The sequence below is a fragment of the Anoplopoma fimbria genome, chromosome 19 (genome assembly GCF_027596085.1).
Source record: "Anoplopoma fimbria isolate UVic2021 breed Golden Eagle Sablefish chromosome 19, Afim_UVic_2022, whole genome shotgun sequence".
In the NCBI taxonomy this organism is placed as follows: domain Eukaryota; kingdom Metazoa; phylum Chordata; class Actinopteri; order Perciformes; family Anoplopomatidae; genus Anoplopoma; species Anoplopoma fimbria.
The window spans coordinates 11,416,433-11,440,948 of record NC_072467.1 but is presented as its reverse complement, the minus strand read 5'-3'; the positions used below and the strand labels follow the sequence as shown (position 1 = coordinate 11,440,948).

Genomic DNA, 24,516 nt, shown 5'->3' with positions numbered 1-24,516 from the left:
GATACTGTAGTCTGTCTCCCTACCTGAGTCTCTCTCTTCCTGTCTCTCCACCTCTATCACACTTACACAATCATACACACACACAAACACACACACACGATCACACATTCATGTGGAACTAAAGAGGAGCATGTGTCGCAGGTCAGCCTTTCTTTCACCTCACAGGTGGCAGTCACAGCTGTTCTTGCACACACACACACACACACACACACACACACGCACAAACACACACACACACACTGCTGGAATATGGAGCCCCCTGGTGAAGCACCAAGGCGATGGGAGAGTGTTCACTCTGTTTCACTGGAAGCCCAGTTTACTATTTAGACTCCTTAATATTTCCACTGACAGCAACTCAACTTGAATTTGACATTTATTATGTCGGTAAATGTTTGCTGTGTTTTCCTGTATTCTAGAATTTGAAACATGATGAGTTAATCCACTTTCCCGCCATTCTTTTGTCTGCCTGTCCACAAAATGAAGTTTAATGTCTTCTACACAAAACCACTGGCAGGATTTCAACAACTCTGTAGACTGAAAGCACAACACATCACAGGCTCACTGGCAGAACTACAGTAAAACTAGGCAGTGCAGTACAACAGAGGTTATTGCTGTTACCTCCGTCTCTGTCTTTCTCCCCCTCTCGCCACATAATACAACACAATGAACTTTAATAAAGACAATATTCCTTTGCTGCTGCGTCTGGACCTCAAATAATGAAAAATATTGATTTGAAACATCTTTAAGTCGATATTACTCTCTGCCATCAGGGAGCACAGACAGACGAGAGCTCAGTATCAAGTAGCATTCTGAAGCTTACAGCACCATCTAGTGGCTGCTGATGATGAAAGTTTGATGAACAGATTGGAACAGGAATGGGTTGTAGGACTGTATTTCAGGCTCGAATATCATATCTATGTATTGTATGTACTGAACTGTTTTTTAGGATTAAAGACAATTCCATTCTATTTAGATGCTTTTAGCGTCTAATGTGCGTATGTGTTTATTAACCTTCATCCTGCCAACATGTTTAAAATACAAGGACTAAACTACTGTAGAAGAACAACCATCGTAGCAATATGTTAACTTATGACTTCTCAAAATATTATTAGTTATTTAATTAATCTCATATGAAAAAGTAATAAGTAAAAGATAAAAAAAATTGAGAAGAGTGGTGCAGATAGCTTTAGTCACAATTCACTGTCACATGGTTGCTGTTGTTTTCAGGCCCTGAGCAGCAGTGATGCATATCACAGCTTCCTGTAGAGTAACCCAAATATGGAAAATTCTTCCAATCTGTCAGCGCAAAAATATACTGATGCATACATACTGCCAGTAATCAAACTCTGTATTCACATGGTGGGAACTTCACTAAAAGAAGCATAATACATTTTTAATAATACATAATGATTGAAGGGCAAGACAGCAATCCAGTCAAGGTAACTTTATTGATAAAAATCTTTTTATCTTATTTTATTCCTATTTTTATTTTCTATACATTTTTGAAGAGACGGTTGAAATTAACCTGCCTGACCCCTCAATTATTTTTAGACAGTCCATTAAGAACATTTACCCCAAAGTGTTTCAGACCTTAGCAGCAAATAAGGTCATGGCAACAGTAGCAGAGCTGATATCAACAGAAAGTTGACACTTACTAACTGTAACCCTACCACTGGTCTGAAAGCTTGACTTTATCATGAAATACTTGCATTGGATGTACATGTGCAGTTCCTTCCATTCTCCATGCTGCATGTTGTTTACTGACTTGTACCTCTGTTGTTTCATGAGTGTGATGATCTTCTCAAAAAAATGCAAACTAGATTTCAAGCCAGCAGGGTCAAATGTTCCCATGGCCCCAAACGTTTCAAGAGTGATGGTAAGGGCGGAACAAGGTGGGTGAGAGGCTCTGAGTGTCGGCCTACTGTAAGTGTAGGTGCAGTGGAGATGATGAGCTCTGACTGTACTTAGTGGAGGATGTGGGTTTTCAAAGCATTTTTTTTTTTTTTTTTTTTGTTATTCAGCCTTTTGTGATATTGTGTACCTGGCTGAATAAAACCCGTGGGATGGAAGTCACCAGCTTGGCAACTGCATGCTTTCACTCACCCTCCTACCTTTTCTTTAAAGTCAGAGAAAGTAACTTTAGAGTTCAGTAAACTCATGGATGATGTCATCAAAGCTTTACTTGGTCTGGTATGACCAGTAGCTCATGGATTAATTTGCATGTTTCCATGGTTCCAGCAGGTGATAGTCAGGCGACCTGTCCAGGGTGAACCCTTCGCTCAATGTCAGCTGGGATCGGCACCATGCAACCCTAAATAGGACAAACGGTTACAGAAATGCAGTGATTCCCAAGGTGGGGTCCGGGGCAGTCTGCCAAGGGGTTTAAAAAAATAATTAGTTATGAACCATAAGATTGTCCTGGTCATAGAATGAGACCATTTGCACCAAAAAACAAGCATATTGTGTCCATAACTCCCAGTAGCTTTGGGCTCGCTCTAATACAAATATTCCAGTCAGAATGTTCTCAAGTAAAAGGCTTAATTATTACTAAGTGTTCTGTAACACTGTTATGAAAACTTCTGTTGTGATTTGTTTAGCATTTTCTGCCAATTATTTTAATAAAGAGTAATATGTTGATTATTTTCAAGTTGAAGCACTTTTTAGTTTAAATGTCTGGATTTATTAGGACAATGCCTGTCTTACAACATTTTCTAAAAGCTTTTAAGATCAATTACTTGAAGGTATAGATGCTGTCTAGTTGATTCCAAATGCAATTTGAATGAAATGACCCTCTGTTTAAAAGTGTACAAGCGGTGTTAACATGATTCAAATTGAAATGTGTTTCTTTTTATCAATATGAAACAGGTCTGAAGTATTAAGGTTGAAAATTTTGGAATACAAATAGTTCCAATAGGCATCTTATGTTGGATTTGATTATTAAGTCACATGACTAATTGATTGTCCGTAAAGAAACCAATAACAACGTCAGATACAACCCTGATGAAGCAAAGCTTACTGAGATGTTTAATTTTGATACGCGTACATGCAGGTTGGCTAGATTTAGTTTCCATTAATGAGGGGAAGTACAAAACATCCACATGGTGATTGGGTTACAACACAAAGTTATTTTACTTTGCCAATGTCATGAAATCTTATTCCAGTTCGATCATTCAAACTGCTTGATTTCAACTTCATATTTGGTTTACTTTAGAGAACATATTGTCAGATAACAAGGGCCTTTGTCTACGTTTATCATTCTTGCTTGTAAAAACAAATAAGGGATGAGGTTGTTATGACAAATGGTGTCTTATGTTTTAGAACTGCAAAAAAAAGAATTATTATTAAATTGGTGCAGATTAGAATTAGTAATTATTTCCAGCAGCATTTATGTTCAAACATTCCATATATAATGTAACACTCGGCTTAAGCTTAAGTTGCTTTGTAAGGTGTGAAGAGTGTTACCATAATTGACCATCAAAAACGGCATGTGTGAATGAACTAATTAAACTGATTTAATATTAGCTTTGTTCGTTATTTGAGGGTGGGGTGTACTTGATTTATGTTTATTAAAATTAACTAGAAAAGCACTACATTATTCCTAAAAAAAAAAGATACATTTGACTTACAATATACTGCAAAAGGCCCAAATACACTGGATGACAACAGATCTATCTTTTCGCTCACTTTTTTATTGTCTGCTTTCTACACATGGTTAGCAAAGTAGGATCTATATGGTGTCACGTTATGTACCCAGTTCATGGCCATGTTTAACTTAGTCCACATTCAGCCATTTTTTAATAAAGTTAATATTTAATTAGCTTAACTGGATCTATTAAAAGCCTCTGTGCTCTGATGTTTGCAGTGTTTGCTGTTGCAGTATATGTATATGCTTATACCCTTCTTATGCAACAGTTCCTGTAGTCTGTAGGAACTACTAAGTTTTGTTGTGAAATATTGTAAGTGATTGAAAAACAGCAACCTCATGCTCTAAATGCTGTTGATGAAGGAACGGTAGTGTTTCCACAAGCGTCAATGCAACAAAATACAATTTTGATGCATGCACACACTATAACTAATATTGTAATTTAATAATACATATTTGCAAATAATCAAATTAGCAATATAAGTGACTCTAGGTGTTTTTTTTGTATTGTTTGTTTTCACATCACAACAACAGATAAGCAATGGTGGAAAGAAAATAAGTAAGCTACATTTACTCAAGTACTGTATCTCCATTTTCTGCTTCTTTATACTTCTGCTTTACTTCAATTATATTTTTAAAATATTATATTTCTATATTATAATTATTTTCCACAACTGCATTTTGATAACTTGAGTTAAATTCAGATCAATGTAAACATTATTGCATCAACAATCCTAATCCAACAGTATAATATAGACCTACATTATTCTGAAATGGGCTACTCTGCTAAATAAAGACTTTTACTTTGGTACCTTTAGTATATTTTGATGCTAATCTTATGTACTTTTACTTACAATTTAAAATGCATGACTTTTTTTTTTGCAATTTTACGTAAAAGATCCGAGTACTTTCACAACTGCAGATAAGCATCTTAGCCGTGCCGTGAGGAGCTCCACTGTCGGGTTTTGATGACGCCATCACTGGGACTTTCCGGATACGTCATTCGGGGCTTCCGAGTTATTAAGCTAGCTCTACCTCTGTGTTCATGTCGTTAGACACTGTAAACGTCGCCTCGCTGCTCTGGAGTACATGCCAATAGAGACCATGAAAACGCCAAAGGCTCCCTCCAGCGCCGAAAGGTTTGGATATTGAAACGTCGGTGTCGGGAGCGACGGTCGGACCAAGAAGCGGAATGTCAACAACGCGGCCCCTCCTCGGGATGAGACGAGTCACCGAGGTAACGTGCGCTGAGCAGCCGACCAGCAGGCTCCCTACGTCGGCCGGAAGGCAGCTGGTAGAGGGCCCCACTGTGGACGAGTTTACGGTGCTAGAGGAGAAACAAGACGAGCTGATATGTGCCAAGCCTCGAGTGGAGCAGGTTTTTAAAGTAACATTCACCATCATCGGTCTGTTGGACCACACGGGACAGCCGCGAGGCAGCAAAACAACACGGCAGATATGGCTGCAGCTCAGAGGAAACAGAGACGACGTGTCAAAGGCAAAGGTGAGGGTCTTGTTATACCGTTTCACTTGCATTTTCCCACTGTGACACACAGTTGTTGTTGTTGTTGTTGTTTTTAATCTTAAGATAAGACTGAATAATTGGCACTGGCAGTACCGCTCAATGTCTGATGAACAGGTGTATGGGTGTTCCTTGACTGGCACCTGTCTGCTCTATGATCACACTCCTCAACACCAGAAGGTTCACTGTTAAAGCCCCAAAGCTGGGAGATGAAGTGGTATTGAGGCTAGGTATGGTGAAGATAGTTTGTTGGATGTTTTTGTTTGTGTTTTGCTGGTCTCCAAAGTTTGTTGTATAGCTAAGAGATACAGTAAAGCATTTATGTCACCATGACATAATATCAACCACCCCTTGTTTGGATCAGATATTAACTGAAAGCAACAGTACTCATACCATTACCGATATAAAACCTCACTGTTGACATTGATTTTGTATTGTTGGAGAGTTGTCACTGGCCATCAGTTAGCAAAGAAACCACCAAATGATGTTTTGAGTCACACCCATGGACATACACAGGTCATTTCAGTTTCGTAATGTTTCTGTTTATCATGTTGCGTTTGTTTGTGCTGAAAATAATTCAGACTCTGACCAGTTTGCTACACACTCATTTTGGGGAGACATTACAACATACTGTATGATTCTCTTTCTCAGTTAGGATTTCTTTTATTGTGACGATGTTGATATCAAGGACAGTGTATTGTAGTAATATCAGTTATACAACCCTTATTTCTAAATTAAGGATTTAGGATTTAAGGTCCTGTCGATGTCCATATGGGAAGTGTTGTTGCTGATTTATTGTAGAATTACCGGTATATCTGACATCTAAGTAGGCTGATGTATTGTCAGTACAATAGTCATGTAGTCATGTATACACACAATTCCTTTATGTCTTTTTGTGTTTCATACACTAATCAAATCATCATGAAATGAATGCATTACATTCATTAATTTCCTGAGGACTATCTCAAATGACTTCAAAGACTCTCCATTCACAACTTCACAACAACAGTCAATTTTAAAAGGCACCTGGGCCTTCAACGCATTTAGAGATTATACACTACACTTACATATGCAAAAGAGCTGTCAGCACCTGTGGCATTTATTTATCCCCGTGTGATTTCCCATGAATCCGTCACACTTCTGCATCTCGTGTCATGGGTCCCTTTAGTGCGTAAGCTGCTCCCCCCCCATAACCAGCTGCTCCATGCTCTGTCAGTCAACCAAAGAATGCTGTGGAAATTTTAACTTTGCTGTCAGGCTGTCCAAGTCATGATAAGAATGACACAGGAGTCATAAATGGCTTCCTGCCTAATCATACTAAGGTGGTGGTTCCTCTAGTTGGGAAATCACTGCCATTATTCCCATGACAACCTTTCTTGTAATGTAGTTTCACCAGTTTGAATCTCACTTTAATCACGAGAACAAACGCTGCACATGATTGAAAATACTCCCGTGTGTTACTTTCTCTTTCAATAATTTGCCACAGCACTAGCGATGAAACTCTATCTACTTGACTTTTAGAAGGTGCATTACAGTTTGTGACTGACTGTAATAAGTTTAGTATGGCAGCCAAGCATTTGCTTTTTACATGCATATATCATATGTTGCTTTGTAGTGTATTTTGGCTTTGACTTAACAGAGGCAGACTTTCTGTCCAATTAGTCACTTTGGTTTAATGTTTTGAAATTAAACTTGAATGTTGATTCCTTGAAGTATAACTCCACAGAAAGCCACTCTGTTTCCTCTCTATAGCCGTGAAATGTCTGACCAGAATTTAATTACCGGAGCTTCTTGCATCCTGTTTGATTGGTGTGTTGTGAGCTTTACTAGAATAGTCCCCAACTGTTTTTAGAAGAATATACATTTTTTTTTACCATTTATTTAGCACTCTGTTTGTAACAGGCAGATGCCTGCCTATTTGTGCTGCTGTTTAATATAATTTCCAATAAATGGTTGAAAGTTGTAGGGTGAGCTTTAAGGTAAAATACCATGGCATACTTAAAATATTTAATACTGCAGTACTCTTAAAAAATCAAAGACTAGATTTATTTTAATAGTTATATTCCAACTACAATATCGCAGCCCATTTGGAGGTTATTGCAGAAGGCCATACCTATTTAGAATCTCGACTCATTTCATTGGTTGTTTGCTTTCGAAAGCCACGCCCAAATATTTGTGATCTAGTTCTCTTTCAAGTCTGACGTCCTTTCTTTCTTTCTCTCCCACTGCGTCACTGTTGAGTCATTTTACAGCCATTCTCAGTATTGAGTTCTTTTTTTACACATTAATGCTAAAGCAATGTGACACAGTATCTGTTAGGCAACCGCACCCACCTACAGCTGATTCATCTGGACATTTCCCGTAGCCAGGAGATTCCCTGAATCAATGACAAGTGTTTAGTTTTAGCGTGTGTCAGCTCCACTGCTCTACAGTAAAGTGTGTGGGCGTTTGTGTGTGCTCATGAACTGAGGAAGCACATACAAGCAATTGTGGCACAAATCTTATAGAATAAATGTTTATATTTAATTTTCCTTATATGCCTTATTCAGAATTTTTCTGAAATTACAGATAGATTTTTAGATGGATGTGTCTCAAAAAGTCTTGTATCGTAGGAGCACTGTTCGACTTCTGTTTTGATTTTTGTTCCAGGTTATTTTTATTAGCCAAAGAGTGCTTGTTTGTGGAGCTGCAAAAAGCAATACAGTCACATATAATCACAGTATTTTCCTCTCCTTGTCGTGCAGGAATATGTTCGAGGACTCTGTGACCCAGAACTACAGAAAGAAGAGAGGTACCCAGCGGACATGCACTGTATTTTTGCTGGTGCCCGGGGCCTCTTCCTGGACAGGCTCATACGCGACACAAGTGCTGAAGTTGTGGTGCCTGAGCCGGGCCGCCTGCGGTTGTTGGGCCGGGCTGAACCCGTAGTGATGGCCCAGAGCAGAGTTCAGCAGTTTGTAGCACTATTCCAGGTAGGGGTGCTAATGACCTGTGGCTTTACTACACAGTAGTTAAGTCCAGTTGTTGGATAGACATTTCTGTTAAGTGCACAGGGGACTGTAAATCTAGTAGTTGTAGAAGGCTTTCCATCAACTTTCCTAGTCGAATTGAAAATCTGTGTTTGTGATGTATCCAGGAAAAGCAAAGTCTGCCAAGTGACAGAGAGCCCACAGTGAAGCGAGCGTTCAAGTCCTTTGTGGAGGAAAGGGATGACAAGTACACTATGGAGCTTCTTCTGCTGCCCAGTGCCCTGAAGGAAGAGTTACTGGGACTGGCTCATAGCCCCACTACCACAAACACATCCTCCCTGGTTGGTGTATTCCTTTTATTTCTTTTTTAAATATGATTTATTACAGTTCAGCAATAACCACTGTGTCCAGCTGAAATTTCTCTAGAGTGTCTTTGGATAACTATAGAAAATTAAGAAAATAGTGGCTGGGTTCCAAATCGCTTATAGTACATACTTCAGCTGCCATTGCAAAGTACATACTGTGGCAGGCATTATGCATTCAGTTGGGACATACATCCTTATAAGATCGCACCTTGAACTTTGACGCTCATAAAGCCGCTTTCATACTGCAAAATGCAAGATAAAGTAGAATATCCCGGTATTTTTGGCATAAGGCATTTGACATACTGTGTATTTGGACTTACAAAACCTTTTTTGGCATACTAATAGTGTGGTAGTGGGTATTGAAGCGCACAGTAAAATGTACTTACTATTCTTCTTTTCTACGTTGCTGGGATTGTAACCTCGTACTGTGTGATTTCCCAGTGGGCTGAGAGATTTTTGGTTTTAAGGGCAAAGTGTCCCATTCCTGTCTGGACCATTGCTGCACTTCAAATTGTGGCGATATGTTAAACCCTTGGGCACTATATGCTGTTCTGCCACAGCTCAGTCAAAAATCTACAAATTCTGGGTTGTAAGAGTGGGGGAAGTTGTTGAATTCCGTTGGTTTCAAGACAATAATGACGTGCAAAGGATGTCCATTCATAAATATCTTACCCTGACAGAAGGGAATTTACTTCCTGCACTTGTTGCCGTTGCAGGTGCATAGCTAAGGATATGTCTTTGGATAGTCCCAGCCCAAATCCGTGGCCAATCCTAATCCCAATCAATTATATTTTTTTGTATTTTAACTGGTTGTGAATGTGATTCGTTTTCCAGAGAGGCCACCAATGTATTTTGCAGCATATGGACTGCAGTCTTCAATCTTTTGATTGTCTGACTTCATGAAGTCCAGAGATAAAACCGATGGTGATATTGTCAGAGTCCTCAAGTGCTCTGAGTGATGTAGTTTACCAAACATGACCTCACTGGGATGTCACTGCCTCACAGCTGTGGAAATTACCTGTGAAACTGACAAAAACATAAGGAAATCATCAAGCATCAAGATCAACATTGACTTGCATATGTGGAATAGTATGCTGAACAGACGCCAAGTGCATTGCGGAGGCTGTCATGTCAAGCCTGTTTTCATGATCTGGTAATAATATTGATTCAAAAAATGAAATGTTTACATTTGATTTAATCTTAGTACACTTTGGATTGCAGGATGATCATTGAAAATGTTGACTTTAAAAAACGAAACAAAAATACCTCGTCCTGTGCAGTATTACAGGCCTTCCCAAAAGTTTGTATGCCTCCACGCTGGCAACAGCTGTGTATATCTCAGGAACGCCTTGAACAGATCTCGTCAAATTTGGTAACAACATTTGCTTGGTCCCAAGGCTGAACTGATTAGAACTTGGTGCTCAAATGTCTCTGTGACCTCACAAAACACGGTTTTAGCCATAACTCAAGACTTGATATACCATCATGACAATTTTCCCACAAATGACTTCTATGATTAGTGACAACATATTGGACGGACAGGGGCAAAAACTGCGAGGCGTGTTTGTCCTTGGCTGTGGGATACCTTTACATATTAGTCAAAGTAAGGCAGGTTGTTACTGTTCTTGTTCTACAGGACGTGCATCTCCAAAAACTAAACATTTCTGAGACTAAACAAAGCTGGAGACGTGTATCTCTAACAGCTGCCATTGTTCTTTCCATGTTTTAGCCTAGACTCACGTGAGTTTGTCCAATGAGAACGTTGAGTATTCCTGCTGGTCTTCAAACTTTTGTGATTATGCAAAAGTGGATAATTTCTCAGTGACAAACCAGGCCTGCCTCAGAAATGTATGATCCAGGTGGGCACTTTTTGCCATGCTTCTTTAAGTTTTGAAAGGGCAGTACAATTTGAATCATGACCGTGGTGAGTGTTTGAGGGGAGCTTTGTTCTGTCCGTCTTAACCAAGGTGATTCGATGTTGTGTCCCCTCAACCAGATGCTGCATCCCAGCATGGCAGAGGTCGACCAGGACCGCTCACAGAGCAGCACCCCTGTGACGGAACTCTCCAACCGCATACTCGGCACCAGCTTTGAGGAGAGAGGGAGCGGCGCAGCATCTGTCGGCGGAGGTGGTAAAGCAGGAGCAGCGATAGGCTCGGGTCCCGAGGCCGTCGTGCTCAACGGCACTCGGCCCTCGCACAAGCGGCGCTCGTCTGAGAGCGAGACTCGCGACACAAAGAGACAGTACTCCCTGGAGCGGAGGGACGAGTCGCCGGAGAGAGCGAGAGAGAGGGAGCGACAGAGGGACAGAGAGGGCCAGGGGGGCAGTAGCAGCTGCAGATCCAAAACCCCCTCGGCTTCATCCTCCTTCTCCTCCTCCTCCTCCTCCTCCTCCTCCGCCTCCTCCTCGGGAAAAGCAAACACAGTGGTCGGTGCGATCATGTTGGACTCAAGTGAAGGAGTGTCAGACGACGGGGAGGCAGTAAGCCCGGAAACCAACCTCCGCTGCTTGGTCAATTTCTTCAGGTAAAGGTCGTAATAGGTTGAAATGTTTGCAAAGGAATAAATCATTATTACATAAAGCCTATTGAGGGACTTTACTTGGTATCCAGATATATAGATGTAGTCAAGTATAACATGGGGAGTTTGACTTTGTATTAACATTTTATATATGTGGTTTTGTGTCAGTCTCAAAGGTGTTCTAGATAACTTCATCGTTCATCTTTTGTTCGTGTGTTTAAAGGAAAGGTTTTCATATTTTAAGTCTGTACTAAAACAGTGCTCATAACCCCATATGTGACTGGAAAGACCCAGCTGTTGCTATAATTGTTCCTCCTGTCCTTAATGGTCATGAAGACATACTTTCCTAATGGGATTTCAATATAATAGGTGGATCAAAATCCACAATCCAATATCTGAGCAAAAATATATTCTAATGTTCAGATTAGGCTAAAATGAGGCTTCGGCAGACTGAGTTAGGGAAATCAACTGTATTTCCTTGCTGAGCAGCAGTGGTGGGATAGTGACAAAAACAAGGCTATACTTTGGAAAGCACTTACTGTCACTTCTTATTAGCATTGGTTGAATTTTAGAGCACACTTTTTACAAAATAAAGACTGTAGAACAGAGGCTTAAACCTTTTTCGGGGATTCTTTTCCTGTGGGATTAACGCGGGATGGGAGTCAATTTCACTATTAATCACGTGACTGGGAAGGGAAAGGGAACAAAGTCAACTGGAGTGTGCGGGACAGGAATCATAACTACGAGAGGGTCAGTTCTTCAGAGAAGAAGAAGGACAACAGCTACCATTAACCCTTTTCAGTTTGCATATGGGCATGTCAGCATATTTAAAAAAAATATATATATAAACCCATCCTCAACACCTTTCTTACTGTCAATTAAAACAACATTGAAAATCATTTTCTCCAGAACCATGGGTTACCAGCAGGAAGTGGTGGAGCGCGTCGTCAAGGAGACGGGACAGACGGAAGACACCTTCCTCGTTCTGGAGAAAATCGTTGAGGAAACCAAACGTTGTGAAGAGGGGTCAAACGGAGGGGAAAAAGAGAGACGATTGAACTCTGTGCGCTCTCCAGACACTCCCTCCTCATCGTCAACCTCCTCCTCCTCCTCTATGGCCTCTCGATTCAGAGAGAAGGAGCGCGAGCTGAGCAGAGTGTTTGTAGACCAGGGCAGGTCTAAAGAGAACATTAAGCCCAACCAGCGTGGAGGCAGTAGCAACGGTCTGGGCCACCGAAGGCAGTGCAGCGGCAGTGAAACCAGCACTCAGCAGGTAACACCCTTTCAAAAATAAAAAACATTGTTTCTTATCATTGTTGCGTTTCATCTGATAAAACACTCAAATTCAAGCGAACCTCTTGGAACATGACGTGAAGGGAAGACCAAATCTCCATTTTTAAGTCCCTGACTAATTTTAAATGTTTTTTTGCTTCTTTGCATGAAAAATTTCAGCTACTATCAGTTAATATAAGACAACGTTCTTAACCTCTGTACCTACTCTCACATGTGAAATCCTTCACCCCACATCACATTTCCAGCTCTCATATCTTAACTCCCATGATGCATTCTGATGTTTTCTTTAAAGCCGCCTTGTCATCATTGTATCTTCTCTCCTGCACTGAAAGCTGATTTATCCTGCTGTATAGCTGTGGCGGCTGTGCTTACATGTCCCAGGATGCATTGCATGCAAGCTCTAGGAACTACAGTCCTTTGCATTGGCCACGTCTTGCCAATTTATTTTAAACGCAAGGGGCCACAATATATTGCACCCTGATCTACTCCCAAATTAACAAAGAAATAATTCATACCCAATCTCATTTTAGGCAATCACCATCAAGAGGAGCTCTAGTGCTCAAGGAGGAGCAGGAAATTACGAGATTATTACCATTGACGACGACGATGACGTCGTCCTCATGAATAGCAAAACAGCGGATAGTCGGACGTCCCGGATGATGACAGTGCCACATCTGGACACCCAGTCCGGATCCAGAACAGACTACTTGGCGCGGGGAGGCGGCGGCGTCTCACAGAGGGACTACCTGTCGAGGGGTGGGACTCAGACTTTGGGGGGATCAGTGAAAGTTGAGACTGTGACGGCGCTGCGCAGCACGCCTCAGTGGTTCACGGCCACCACCACCTCGTTAACTTCGACCCCCAGTGTATGTATTACCTTCAAGTCCACTCATAAATGTGCTTTTTCTTTTCTTTACGTCTCTTGGTTGTTTAACCCTCACTGTGCAGAATGATGTTAATCCAATACACAAATGAGATGTGAAAACTTGCTCACTGCAAACTCACTTAGTGAGGTAGGAGACTTATTGTGTCGAGCAGTTAACCTTTGTGAACATTAAACGCACAAGTTTAGTATTACTATAAGAGTATTTTCATATGTCTTAAAGTGTGTCTAAAGGGGAACCACAATATACTGGCTGGGAAAGTCAGGGAAGTTGACGAAACAGTAGAAGACTAGATGTTTCAAGAACCAGTTTTACATCTGGATGAAACTGATAAATAATGAAACTAAATAAGACAATAATTTTATTAAATTTTGTCTTACACAAAGAGCTGACTCCCCAAAAATCCCCAAAAGAAATCAAAGTATTTATCGATGCATTTTGTCTGATCCCTCATTTATACAGATTTTAATTATGTTGAAATTAGTTTGACCAACCTTGATACTTGATGTACTTTTAAATGATACACACTTGTAAGGTAATAAAGAAAGTCTACGTGTAGCAGTGTATATTTTACGACACTCAGCTCCTTCCCACACACATGTTGCATTACAGAGCTTGGAATGTAGATCTTAAACGTGCCCACTCATGGCGGTTGTTCTGATTTTATGTCATGAATCACCTGCTTGTCTTTCTGTTATTTTAGAAGTCATTTTTTCTGTTTTCCTCTTCAGTCAGCTCAGCCCATCACCCGGCCCTTGGCCTCTCCCTATCAGACCATCAGCCACATGGGGTTCCATGCCAGGACTCCTCCTGCAAACGACCCCCCCGCGCCCCCCGTGACCGGTTTATCTCGTTTCCATCAGTCGCTGCGGACTCCATACACTCTGAAGTTGCCGAATGAGCCGGGACGACAGGAGCTCAGACACATCATCATAGACGGCAGCAACGTGGCTATGGCGTGAGTCTGCGCCACACACAAGCAAAAATAAGCTGGTGTCTTTGCCCAAAAGCACTGCAGTGCTATAAAGCAGGATCTGCCATTACATGGATGTATGAGAAGGATATTTTAGTATATTCTGGCCTTCACAATGGACTATCCACACAATTTATTCTTACTAAATTTGAAGAAATACTTTAAAAGGGGTGTATTTAATGGTCATTGCATACCGAGGAGAAACTTTATTGTGGCAGAAAAAATCAGAACCATTTTTGATTTCCGAAATCCTTCAGATACACTTCAGATTCAGCAACTAAACATTAAGCATACAGTTATATTTCAAAGAAAACATGCAAATGACATTTCTATGATTTGACAGACTGAGCCCCTCAGAGGGAGCAAAGTGTTGTGTCATCCTGGACTACAATCTGTTAAAATCTCTCTAATTTCACTTGCGGTGACACAAGTGTCATTCTGACAGCATTGTGGCTTTTGGTCGGGGAATTTTTTTGTTGAAGTATCTGCCTGCAGTGCACATAATATTAGTGCAACTTAGATGATATTGCTGTCACTTGTGGTACTTAAAGACTTTTCTTCCCTGAAGCCATACGTTCTTAAAGTAAAGTCAAAATGAACAAAATTTAGATCCAGATCTGATGTAGAATGTTTACATGAAAAAATAAACATTTAATAATGTTTATTTTTATTTATGTTACCATATCGCCATCAGTAGGATCATGCGAGTGGTCGTAGGGGTGCCCACGTTCATGAGTGAGTGTGCACCTCTGTGTCTGTCCACAGGTTGAATTTTGCTTCAGCGGACTGCATAATATTTTGGGTGCCCAGTTGTGGCTGTGCCTTGCTACAACTCAGCAGGGAGCTTGTCCAGTTTGGTTTTGTTTTTGGCAAGATTTTATGAAGGGTATAATTGCAAGTTTGTATAAAGTGTATTATGCAACAACTTTGAGCCAATACATCGCCGATTGTTTTTCAATGTTTGACGTAATTATGTTTTATGACTCCTTACAGCCTATTGTTTGGGTACATGACCGGTTATTTGTTGGCTCATTTTGAGTTTTTTGATAGGTGTGTTTGGCTAGCCGCTAACACCTAACCGCTAACGGAACTACCAGTATACACACTGCCTGTTTTTGGCAGGATTGTATGACGTGTCTTATACGACGACTTTGAGCGGATCGCCTACCTTTATCACTGCTTGTTTGAGTTTGTGTGTTTTACAATGCACAACAGGCCTTTGGTATCAAGGCGGGAGGTTAGTCAATTGTAGGTTGTGATCATTCAATCACAAAATACAGCAAAGGTCATTTTAGACACACCTAGCGGAGATCCGCACTCTACTAAGTGCACCTTTCTAGTTTATTTGTTTATTATGTTATCTTGTATATTTGCACTTCATTACTGTGTGAAATCGTTATGAAATAGTTTTAAAATGTTGGGCCTGCTGTTTAGAAATCAGGATCAGAACCAGCATTATTAAGATTTTTTTTTTTACTGGTATGGGTGTCAAGATCTGTAGTTCCTTAGATGACTTTGTAATACCACACCTGTAGTAGATGCACCACGTTTTTTCCTTTTACACATGAAGCCATCACCCTTCCCATCAACATCGCAATCATCATCAGTTAAGGTCTCACACACACACACACACACACACACACACACACACACTCTCAGTCATACTCTCAATCTAAATGAGCCACCTCTTGGGGTGTGTAGGAGGCAGCTACAACCCTTATTGTGTAGGTGCACCAAAACTTAGCCCACAGATTCACACAATGTTGTTACTCATCACCTTTGTGTGTGTGTGTGTGTGTGTGTGTGGGTGACCCCGGCAGAGCGAAAGCAGTTGTAACAGATGATTTGATGAGTGGGGAGTACTACGGGGTGTTTTGGGGAATAAAGGCCTTTTCTGGTAAAAATAATATGTCTGTATTATCCAGAAATTGTGCAACGAAGGAAGGATTGAGTGCAGCGTATTGTTAAAAAAACTGTACTCACTCTCGGCTGATGTGTCATCACAGTCTTCAACCCAGGGTGACTTTGTCTTGACTTCTCACTTTTGCTACCACTTCCTTTTTTTTTGTGTCACTCCCACTCTCCCTCCCTATTCCCTTCAGTCCTCCCTGCCTCCTGTCCAGAAGTATGCCTAAACGGAAAGCTTTGACTTGACCGAAAATGTGTCATAATTATTGTTTTTATTAGGTAATGCAAAGTCAGAGACACATTTATACGTCTGGTAGCTGTTAAACCACAGTAGACAAGACAACAAAATATTGGAAATATTATCATGGATCTCATGAATCCAGTTATTTGTAGTGTTCAGTTTTCTTTTTGTATTTTTATTTATTATTATAAACAAAAGGCCACAACTGCTCAATATGATGTCCAGGTTTCCATTGTGATTTTATTGCATGCTTAATCTCTTCCTCCTTTGGTGTCCTTCATCACTTTCTTTTTCAACAGTCGCTGGAACTTCCCATGAGTTTGCATTGCGGCTCTGACCGCAAGCTGAAAATTATCTTTATATCTAGTGTGTGTGTGTGTGTGTGTGTGTGTGTGTGTGTGTGTGTGTGTGTGTGTGTGTGTGTGTGTGTGTGTGTGTGTGTGTGTGTGTGTGTGTGTGTGTGTGTGTGTGTGTGTGTGTGTGTGTGTGTGTGTGTGTGTGTGTGTGTGTGTGTGTGTGTGTGTGTGTTTGCATGTCTGTGTTTGCAATGCAAAGTCACACAAAATAGGTTTGATATCGGTAACATGTACAGGGACAGTGAGTGGAAAATACATCAGTGTTGTTTGTGCATCACTGTTTGTGCCTGGGGAGTCGTACCTACGCCACTTTGCTAGAGAGACCTGCTCAATATTATGTGTCTGACCAATATGTGTCACAAGCAGCAACACGGACCGTTTGCTGTGCGTCTCTGCTTCACCACAGCTCATGTGAGGCCAGATTGATGATTAAGTTAGTAACCCAGAGTGAAAGGAAGTAGCCAGTAGTGACATAACTGACAGAAATGCGCATGACAAGCGAAAACGAAAAAAAGAGTGAACAGAATGCTCCATTCATAAGGCACCAGTTTGACCTATCAGAACGGTTTTGTAATTATTTTTCTGAGAACTTCAGTTTGCAAAATACTCCTCCAGCACTTGCCCTTCTTGCCGGTAGGCATTTCTAGTTGGCCATTCAGTCATGAGTTGTATTCCATCACAATGAAAGTGTGAAACTCTAGTGAAGAAAACATGGTGTTGAGACAGCTTTTAGATGGTTGCAATAGTCTTAATGTACTGCAACTGTTATTTCAGATGATGCACAGTCAAGAAGAATTCTGTTAACATGTAGATTTCGAGAACACACACACCTTAGACCATCACAAAATAACATATATAAACATATAAAACTCTTAAAAACATTTTTAAACAAATCATTGCAGTGGACGTCACTAGTGTTTTGAAGCTGTGGCTTGCAGCAGCAGTCGGCTTCCTGCTCGGCGAGGCTGGCTGCTCTCGGGGAGTTTCTCATCTCTGTTGGTGATTGTTGTTTGTGTTGTTTTGTGGTTTTCTGGCCTAGCGACCCATTTGTTGATTTACAGCTGTCTGACGTGCGCGTACATACCGTGCACGTCAACAATCTGGGTCAGCTGATGGTGTGATGTGCAGTGTGTTTTTATTTGGGTGCTGTTTTGTATGAAGTACTACTTGAACAACTGCCAGGTTTGCAATTGTTTATGTTGCCGGGAGACCATTGAAACCAGTTTGACAGTCATCCGACCTGGTAATAATTTAAATATTCAGAACTACTTTCACTTGGCCGCATCCATAAGACATGGTTTTATTTCAGTATTTGCAGCATTGTCTTATTTGCCTAAATAAGTTTATTTCCAAGTTTCTTCTAGTTTTTCTTCCTTATTCTGATTCTACAATGCAGGTGCAGCAATAATGCAGCTGGCCACGCTTAGCCTTTTTGTAGCTTCAAAACATCGTTGACTTGTGATGATGTAGTATGTAGGGATGGACTGATCCAACTTTTTCTTTGCCTTATACAATTCAGACACCTCAACTCGTATTATCTGCCAATGCGAGTGCCAATACAATACCAGTGCTCCCTTTCACCCATATTTTATTTTAAGTTAAATGTTATCATTTTCTAGTGATATAAGGCCAGAATTTTCTTTGGCACTATAAACTGTTTCTGATAGCTGAAATACAGAATTTTTATAGTGGCAATGACAAAGAAACTGTTTTTAATGTCGCTCAGTTCATGTCATGGCCCAATACCCAGTCAGCTCGCTAGGGTCAGCATTCACATGTTCCTCCATCTCACTGTGTACCTCTCCTCTTCCTCCCCATCTCTCCAGTCACGGCCTTCATCGGTTCTTCTCCTGTCGAGGAATAGCGCTGGCTGTGGAGACCTTTTGGAGGCGGGGTCACAGGGAGATCACAGTCTTTGTCCCCCAGTGGCGTCAGAAAAGAGACCGATTCACAACAGGTACACATGTTCATACGGCTGTACCCACTGTCCTAACGCATTCTTTTACATCACTGTATCATGTTAAAAGTGGAAATCTAATTTCATACGTATTCATTTCAGACCTTGTGGTGATAAAAACTAGACAATTTAAGATTACGTTACACTTGAAAGCCTCCTTTGCCATGGGCTCCAACCCTCCAACCAACTTTTCAAACTATATCTATATGAATACATGTTTGAGCACGAGGAATTTAAAAGAAATGTGTGTAAGTTTTCTACTTTTCCCCATTTAATTTTTTTTATCATGTCATTTTAATAGAATTATTATGTTATTACAGAGCAACATTTTCTAAACCAGCTAGAAGACCTGAGACTGCTCTCCTTCACTCCCTCCAGAGAGGTGTGTGGCCAGAGGATATCCTCACATGACGACAGGTACACACACACACTTTTCTTAAACCTTTTGCTTAAGTCAGACTTCTTGGAGGAGAGAGTCCACCATTTCTTTACATCCACACAGCAACATGTAGACACAGGGGATTCAGTCGGCCATGCTTCTCCAGACCCGGGGATTGAACCACTGCGTTATCTCTGGGCATTTCGGTTTCATTATGAACTTATCGCTTCTTATGCAAATATCTAACCTTGTGTCCTTTACTCTCACCCCACACATCACCAACTACAGTCATACAGTATTTTCATAATAGAGATGAGCAATCTCATTAACTAGAGGACAGATTCAACGGATTCACCAGCCAAAAAGTGGTTCAATATGATTTGAAAATCTGCAATAACTGCTCTGTAATTAAAGCAAGATTGTGAGTTTTGAAAGCCAAATGTCTTGGGACCTTAAAATGGATCAGCAAATATATCAGTTCTCACAGAAATATATGGTAATTTGTGTTCAGCAATCCTCTACCGGTGGATTCCCCTCTGTGTTATACAGCAGCCAAGCCGGGAACGAGCTTCTGACCTTTTGATCAAAGGGAAAATCCATGGTGTCTAATCTAAACACACACACACACACACACTCTCTCTCTCTGTGTTAGGTTCCTGCTCCACCTAGCAGAAAAAACAAATGGGATCATCGTAACCAATGACAACCTGAGGGACTTTGTCGACACCTCGGACACCTGGCGCAAGATCATTCAAGAGAGGTGATTTTATGCTACATATACACAGCAGCTCGGTCGGTCATTCACTTCTACGTTCCGTTACCCAACATGGTACTGGAAAGTCCACCGAGGCAGACTGCCAACTGGATTACAAATGTTAAGGGCTTAGTTTATATTTCCTGCCAGTTTATTTACATTTACTAACATTCTTGTTGCGCTTAAAGGAAGAACAAACAGAACATAGGGGGAAAAAAATCAGAAGTGTATTTGAACTTTGATGTGTAGATAGATTTTTGTGGGATTTCAAATGAAATACCCCCCAAAAAACCACTAAGTTTTTGTAGTTTCATTTTGATTTTACATTAAAAAAATATGAGTTTGATATTGGTAGGATAATTGATTTAAAACGCTCTACTGGTTTAACGCTATTAAACTGCCACATTAAAACAGCTCATAGTTTGCACTAAGGAGTTCAGATGAACCAAATGAAAAGACTTGTATTCCGTGCCGTTACCCTCTAAGGCCAAAATTTGTATTAGTTTAGAAGTTTTAGAAGACAAAAGTTTCATATTTGTAAAACTTTGTGAATCAGGCCTATTTCTTTCCTGTTCACTGATAGGTTGCTGCAGTTTACTTTTGTGGAGGACCACTTCATGATCCCTGATGACCCTCTGGGGAAAAACGGACCTCATCTAGACATCTTCCTGCGTAGAGACAACAGGTGTGTTTAGCCTGCACATGTTTGTGAGGTTAGAGCCCAGAGGAAACCTGTGATATCTGTCCTTTTTAGGATTGTAATGTTGTGTAGATACTTTAATTTATGATACGATGACCTAATAAACGTTGAATCATTGTTGTAGCAGTGTTGCACCGTTCTCACCCCTCTCTCTATTTCTCCCTGTCAGGAGGGCTCCAGTCACTCCTCCCCCTCTGAGACCCCCAGACTTCCGGCCGTCCTCCCAGCAGCAGCAGCCGGTTTACGTCCAGGCCCTCCACTCCGCTCCTCGGACCCCCGCCTCCATGCCCCGCCCCCTCAGTCCCTGACGCCCAACCCCACCGCACACTGGCCCCATTCCGGACCCCCCGAATGGCACCCGCCCCGCCGCTCCCCTTCGCCCTCGCCATCGCCCCCTCCCCAGCGGTCGCCGGGGGAGACGTCGGAGCTGAAGAGAAAGCTGTACGACATCTTCCCCGACCAGAAGCAGCGGATCGACCGCATCCTCAGCGACAACCCGTACATGAGAGACCTGAACGCCCTGTCTGGGCTGCTGCTGGGATAAATATCTGGCTCTATGACAATCGGCAGACACAGACATATGAACACATATGCAAGAATATACGTGTCGGCATAAAAAATATTTATTTCACCATTTCTTCCAGCATGGAGGTCATGCGAGGATTTTGAATTTAATATTATTTTCCAATAGACTGATCGTCAAATCGTCAGCTGCTATTCAACTAGTATTTTTCTCGCCCTCCTCTTTGCTCTCAAATTGATTAAGGTGAACAACACTGGTATCTACAGAAGCAAAATGTTAACAAATTGCCATATTTGTCAAGCAGTAAAGTCTTTTTTGTTCTGATGATCATAAATCATTGCAGATCCTTAACAACAGTCTGGAGGTTCCTTGAATGTAGGACCAGCACTGGGAGAAAAAATGTTTTGGACCAACAACAGTGAAACTGGTTATACTGGTAACAGTGGCTCAATTTCAGTTCTTGACGTGTTTCCTTTAAAAAACCTTGTTTACCATCAGACTCTAACACGTCTCTGAATAATCAAGCTCTGAGATTTTTATGGATACAAGTTGGGACATAGACGGGTTTTGCATGTTTTTATGTTTTCAACACATTAGTTATACACTTGTTTTGTTCTGTAACCGTGATGGGCAGTACCAAGTTTTTGAACTCAATGTCAGTGAGCAGTTTCAGCAGCCAATCGTCGACAGTACCACTTTTTTTTTGGCAGTGTTCTACCAGGAAACATGATGAGATCACTAGCTTTAGCATCATAAAATCACCATTAGTGACAGGTATTGTTGGACAGAAATCCCCCAAAGCCATATTTGGATATATGACAAAACTTAACACATTAATGAAAGACCTCTAGGCATGTGTAAGGCCAGTTTTGTGAGGCTATATAGATTGGCAGTTATGACAATGTGTAGTCCTCTCATTATTTCTGATTTAGTTCACTATATGTTTTATACATGATGTGTAACTACAGGCTGATTTATTCTCTATCCCTTTGAAATGTTACCTTTACATCCTGGCCTTCACTCCGAATGATGCTTTCATACATCACCAATTTTTTACCAAATGTCAAAACAATAACGACTAAAGAAAATCAGCATTCTTTTTCAGTCTTACATCTTGTGTTTTAGATTGATATCATTGAGGATGCTTTACTATAGAATGTCATTTGGCAGAAATTGGCTCAATAATCGGAAGGAAATTCTAGCGTGTTTGAGTGCCATCACTATGACATAACCTCGATCTCAATGTCAACAAAAACATGTTCTCTGGCAGCCCTTTGATGCTGCTCTTTATAGATTATCTCTGAAAATCTGCGGAAGAACTTGGGTGCTGAAACTGCATTTGCTGCTCTGATTTTAAATTTGATTGAATCTGTCCCCATCATCAGTTGTTCCAGTTGGATACTTTAAAACATGCATTTTCAGGAGGATGCAGTCACTAGTTCTACATAAGCATTTTGTTAGGAGGAGATACCTGCCTCAGCCTTTGGGCAATGCGTTCATCAACCACACTACAAGAGTTTGGATTTCTCTTTTTTATCCTTCATTAATTGAGTTAAATTACCCACTTTATTTTGAAATCTCACACCATACATCTGCTCACCAGAAGAAAATCTTGCAAAGACGACAGATATTCTTATGTTACATTTGTAATTAGTGTTTAATAGCTAAATTGAATGCACTGAAGGTAAGTAATGGTGTAGTGAGTAATACAAGGTTTCATTGATGAATCGTCAGAGATCTTGTGGTGTTTTTTACCCTCGTACAACCAGAGAATGCGGGCCGCAGCTTGCATATATTTGATGTGCATCTGAGTTTTGTAATATACACACACATTTTATCTCCTTGTAAGAAAAAAAATCTCTGCACAAACATTTTACAAGGTGTCAAAAATTACATTTTGTTCGTTGTAAGTTGTTGTAAGGATTACTGAAGGATTTTCTCTTTTTTTTTGTATTATAATTCGTTTGTGTATATCGGTTTTTCTTTTTTGTAAATACAAGCATTTTTGGCTACGGTGCACATATGGTTTTATGTATGTGGGGAAAAAAGGAAATAAATACGGCAGTCCCCATAAAACTCTTTTTGTGAGTGTAGTTTTGTGTTTGTTCACATGTTCACTAATCTGCGATGTTTCAAATAACTGTTTATTGTATTCATTTTTCAGAGGCTACAATACTGTGATGACCAAAAGTTAAGAATCAACCATATAAAAGAAAGTTTGCAACAAATTGGGAAAGGCCCTCGTGTGCTTTCTATCAGAGAGTAAGATTAAAAGACTGATATCAATCTTCTGGACAAGAAATAGTTTTGCACATAACCATCAGTAAAGTTTTTATACAATGTGTTAATTAGTTAGCTTTAGAGGTGCTGGTAGTATGATTTAATACCTGTGACCAGAGTAAGGACAGCTGTTTCCCCGTTCCCAGTCTTTATGCTAAGCTACGCTAACTGGCTGCTGGTGGTAGCTTCATATTTATCGTACAGACATGAGTGGTATTGACCTTCTCATGTAGCATGAAAGTGAATAAGTGCATTTCCCAAAATGTTGAGCTATTCCTTTATTTATTTTTTATCGTATTACAAGTTAATTACATAATGTATTCACCATCAAAATACTTTGAGCAACATTTGTTTTTTGTATAAATTGGCAGATTTATGTTCCTGCGTCAGGATGTTTTTCTAAATATATTTTAGTAGATAAGATAAGATAAGATAATCCTTTATTAGTCCCGCAGCGGGGACATTTACAGGATTACAGCAGCAAAGAGGATAGTGCAAAACAAGAGACATAGTAAATAAAAATAAAATAAAAAACACAAGATCAAAATAAGTATTATAAATAAGCAAATGAGCAATAAAAACAGTAAAAAACAGTAAGAACAGTAGAGATCCACAGTAAAAATATATATACAGACAGAAATTATTATAAATGTTGTATTGCACAGTGTATTAATGTATTAATGTATTAGTGTATTAGTGATTTAGTGTATTAGTGTCATGTGGTCTGCTGGGAGCAGAGCTGGTTGTGCAGCCTGACAGCAGCAGGAAGGTTCACACACCAGGGGTGAAGCAGCCGGTGGCTGAAGGAGCTGCACAGAGCTGCCAGGGTGTCCCGCATGGGGTGGGAGGTGTTGTTCATCAGGGATGACAGCTTGGCCATCATCCTCCTGTCTCCCACCGTATCCAGTGAACACCCCAGCACACTGCTGGCCTTCCTGACAAGTTTATTTATTCTCTTCCTGTCGGCTGTCGAGATGCTGCTGCTCCAGCAGACCACTGCATAAAAAATGGCTGATGCCTGATAGCAGTTGCCTAGTTGCCTAAATGGGATTCATAGTATGTACAAAACTTAATGAACATCCTTCCAATAGTTATTCAGATATTTACTCCTGGTCCAAAGTGGCGGACCAGTTGCGTACCAGTTGCGGACCAGTTGCGTGACAGGCCGACATTCGCATCCAAAGAGCCATGTCCTTAAAAAGTACAATTCATATGCAATGAAATGCATCTGCCCTGGCTCTCTCATCCC

The 24,516-nt window shown here is 40.6% G+C and overlaps 1 protein-coding gene across 1 annotated transcript; it reads left to right on the top strand.

The window, feature by feature from the left end:
- The first annotated feature begins 4,611 nt into the window (after positions 1-4,611).
- Positions 4,612-23,179, top strand: n4bp1 (nedd4 binding protein 1). The gene is given in 13 exon segments (XM_054620297.1): positions 4,612-5,147; positions 7,910-8,137; positions 8,302-8,475; positions 10,496-11,025; positions 11,929-12,292; positions 12,843-13,178; positions 13,928-14,154; positions 18,501-18,631; positions 18,952-19,048; positions 19,663-19,770; positions 20,348-20,449; positions 20,634-20,752; positions 20,755-23,179. Coding segments are annotated over 13 exon segments (2,982 nt in total). The 5' UTR covers positions 4,612-4,835; the 3' UTR covers positions 21,009-23,179.
- Positions 23,180-24,516: the final 1,337 nt, after the last annotated feature.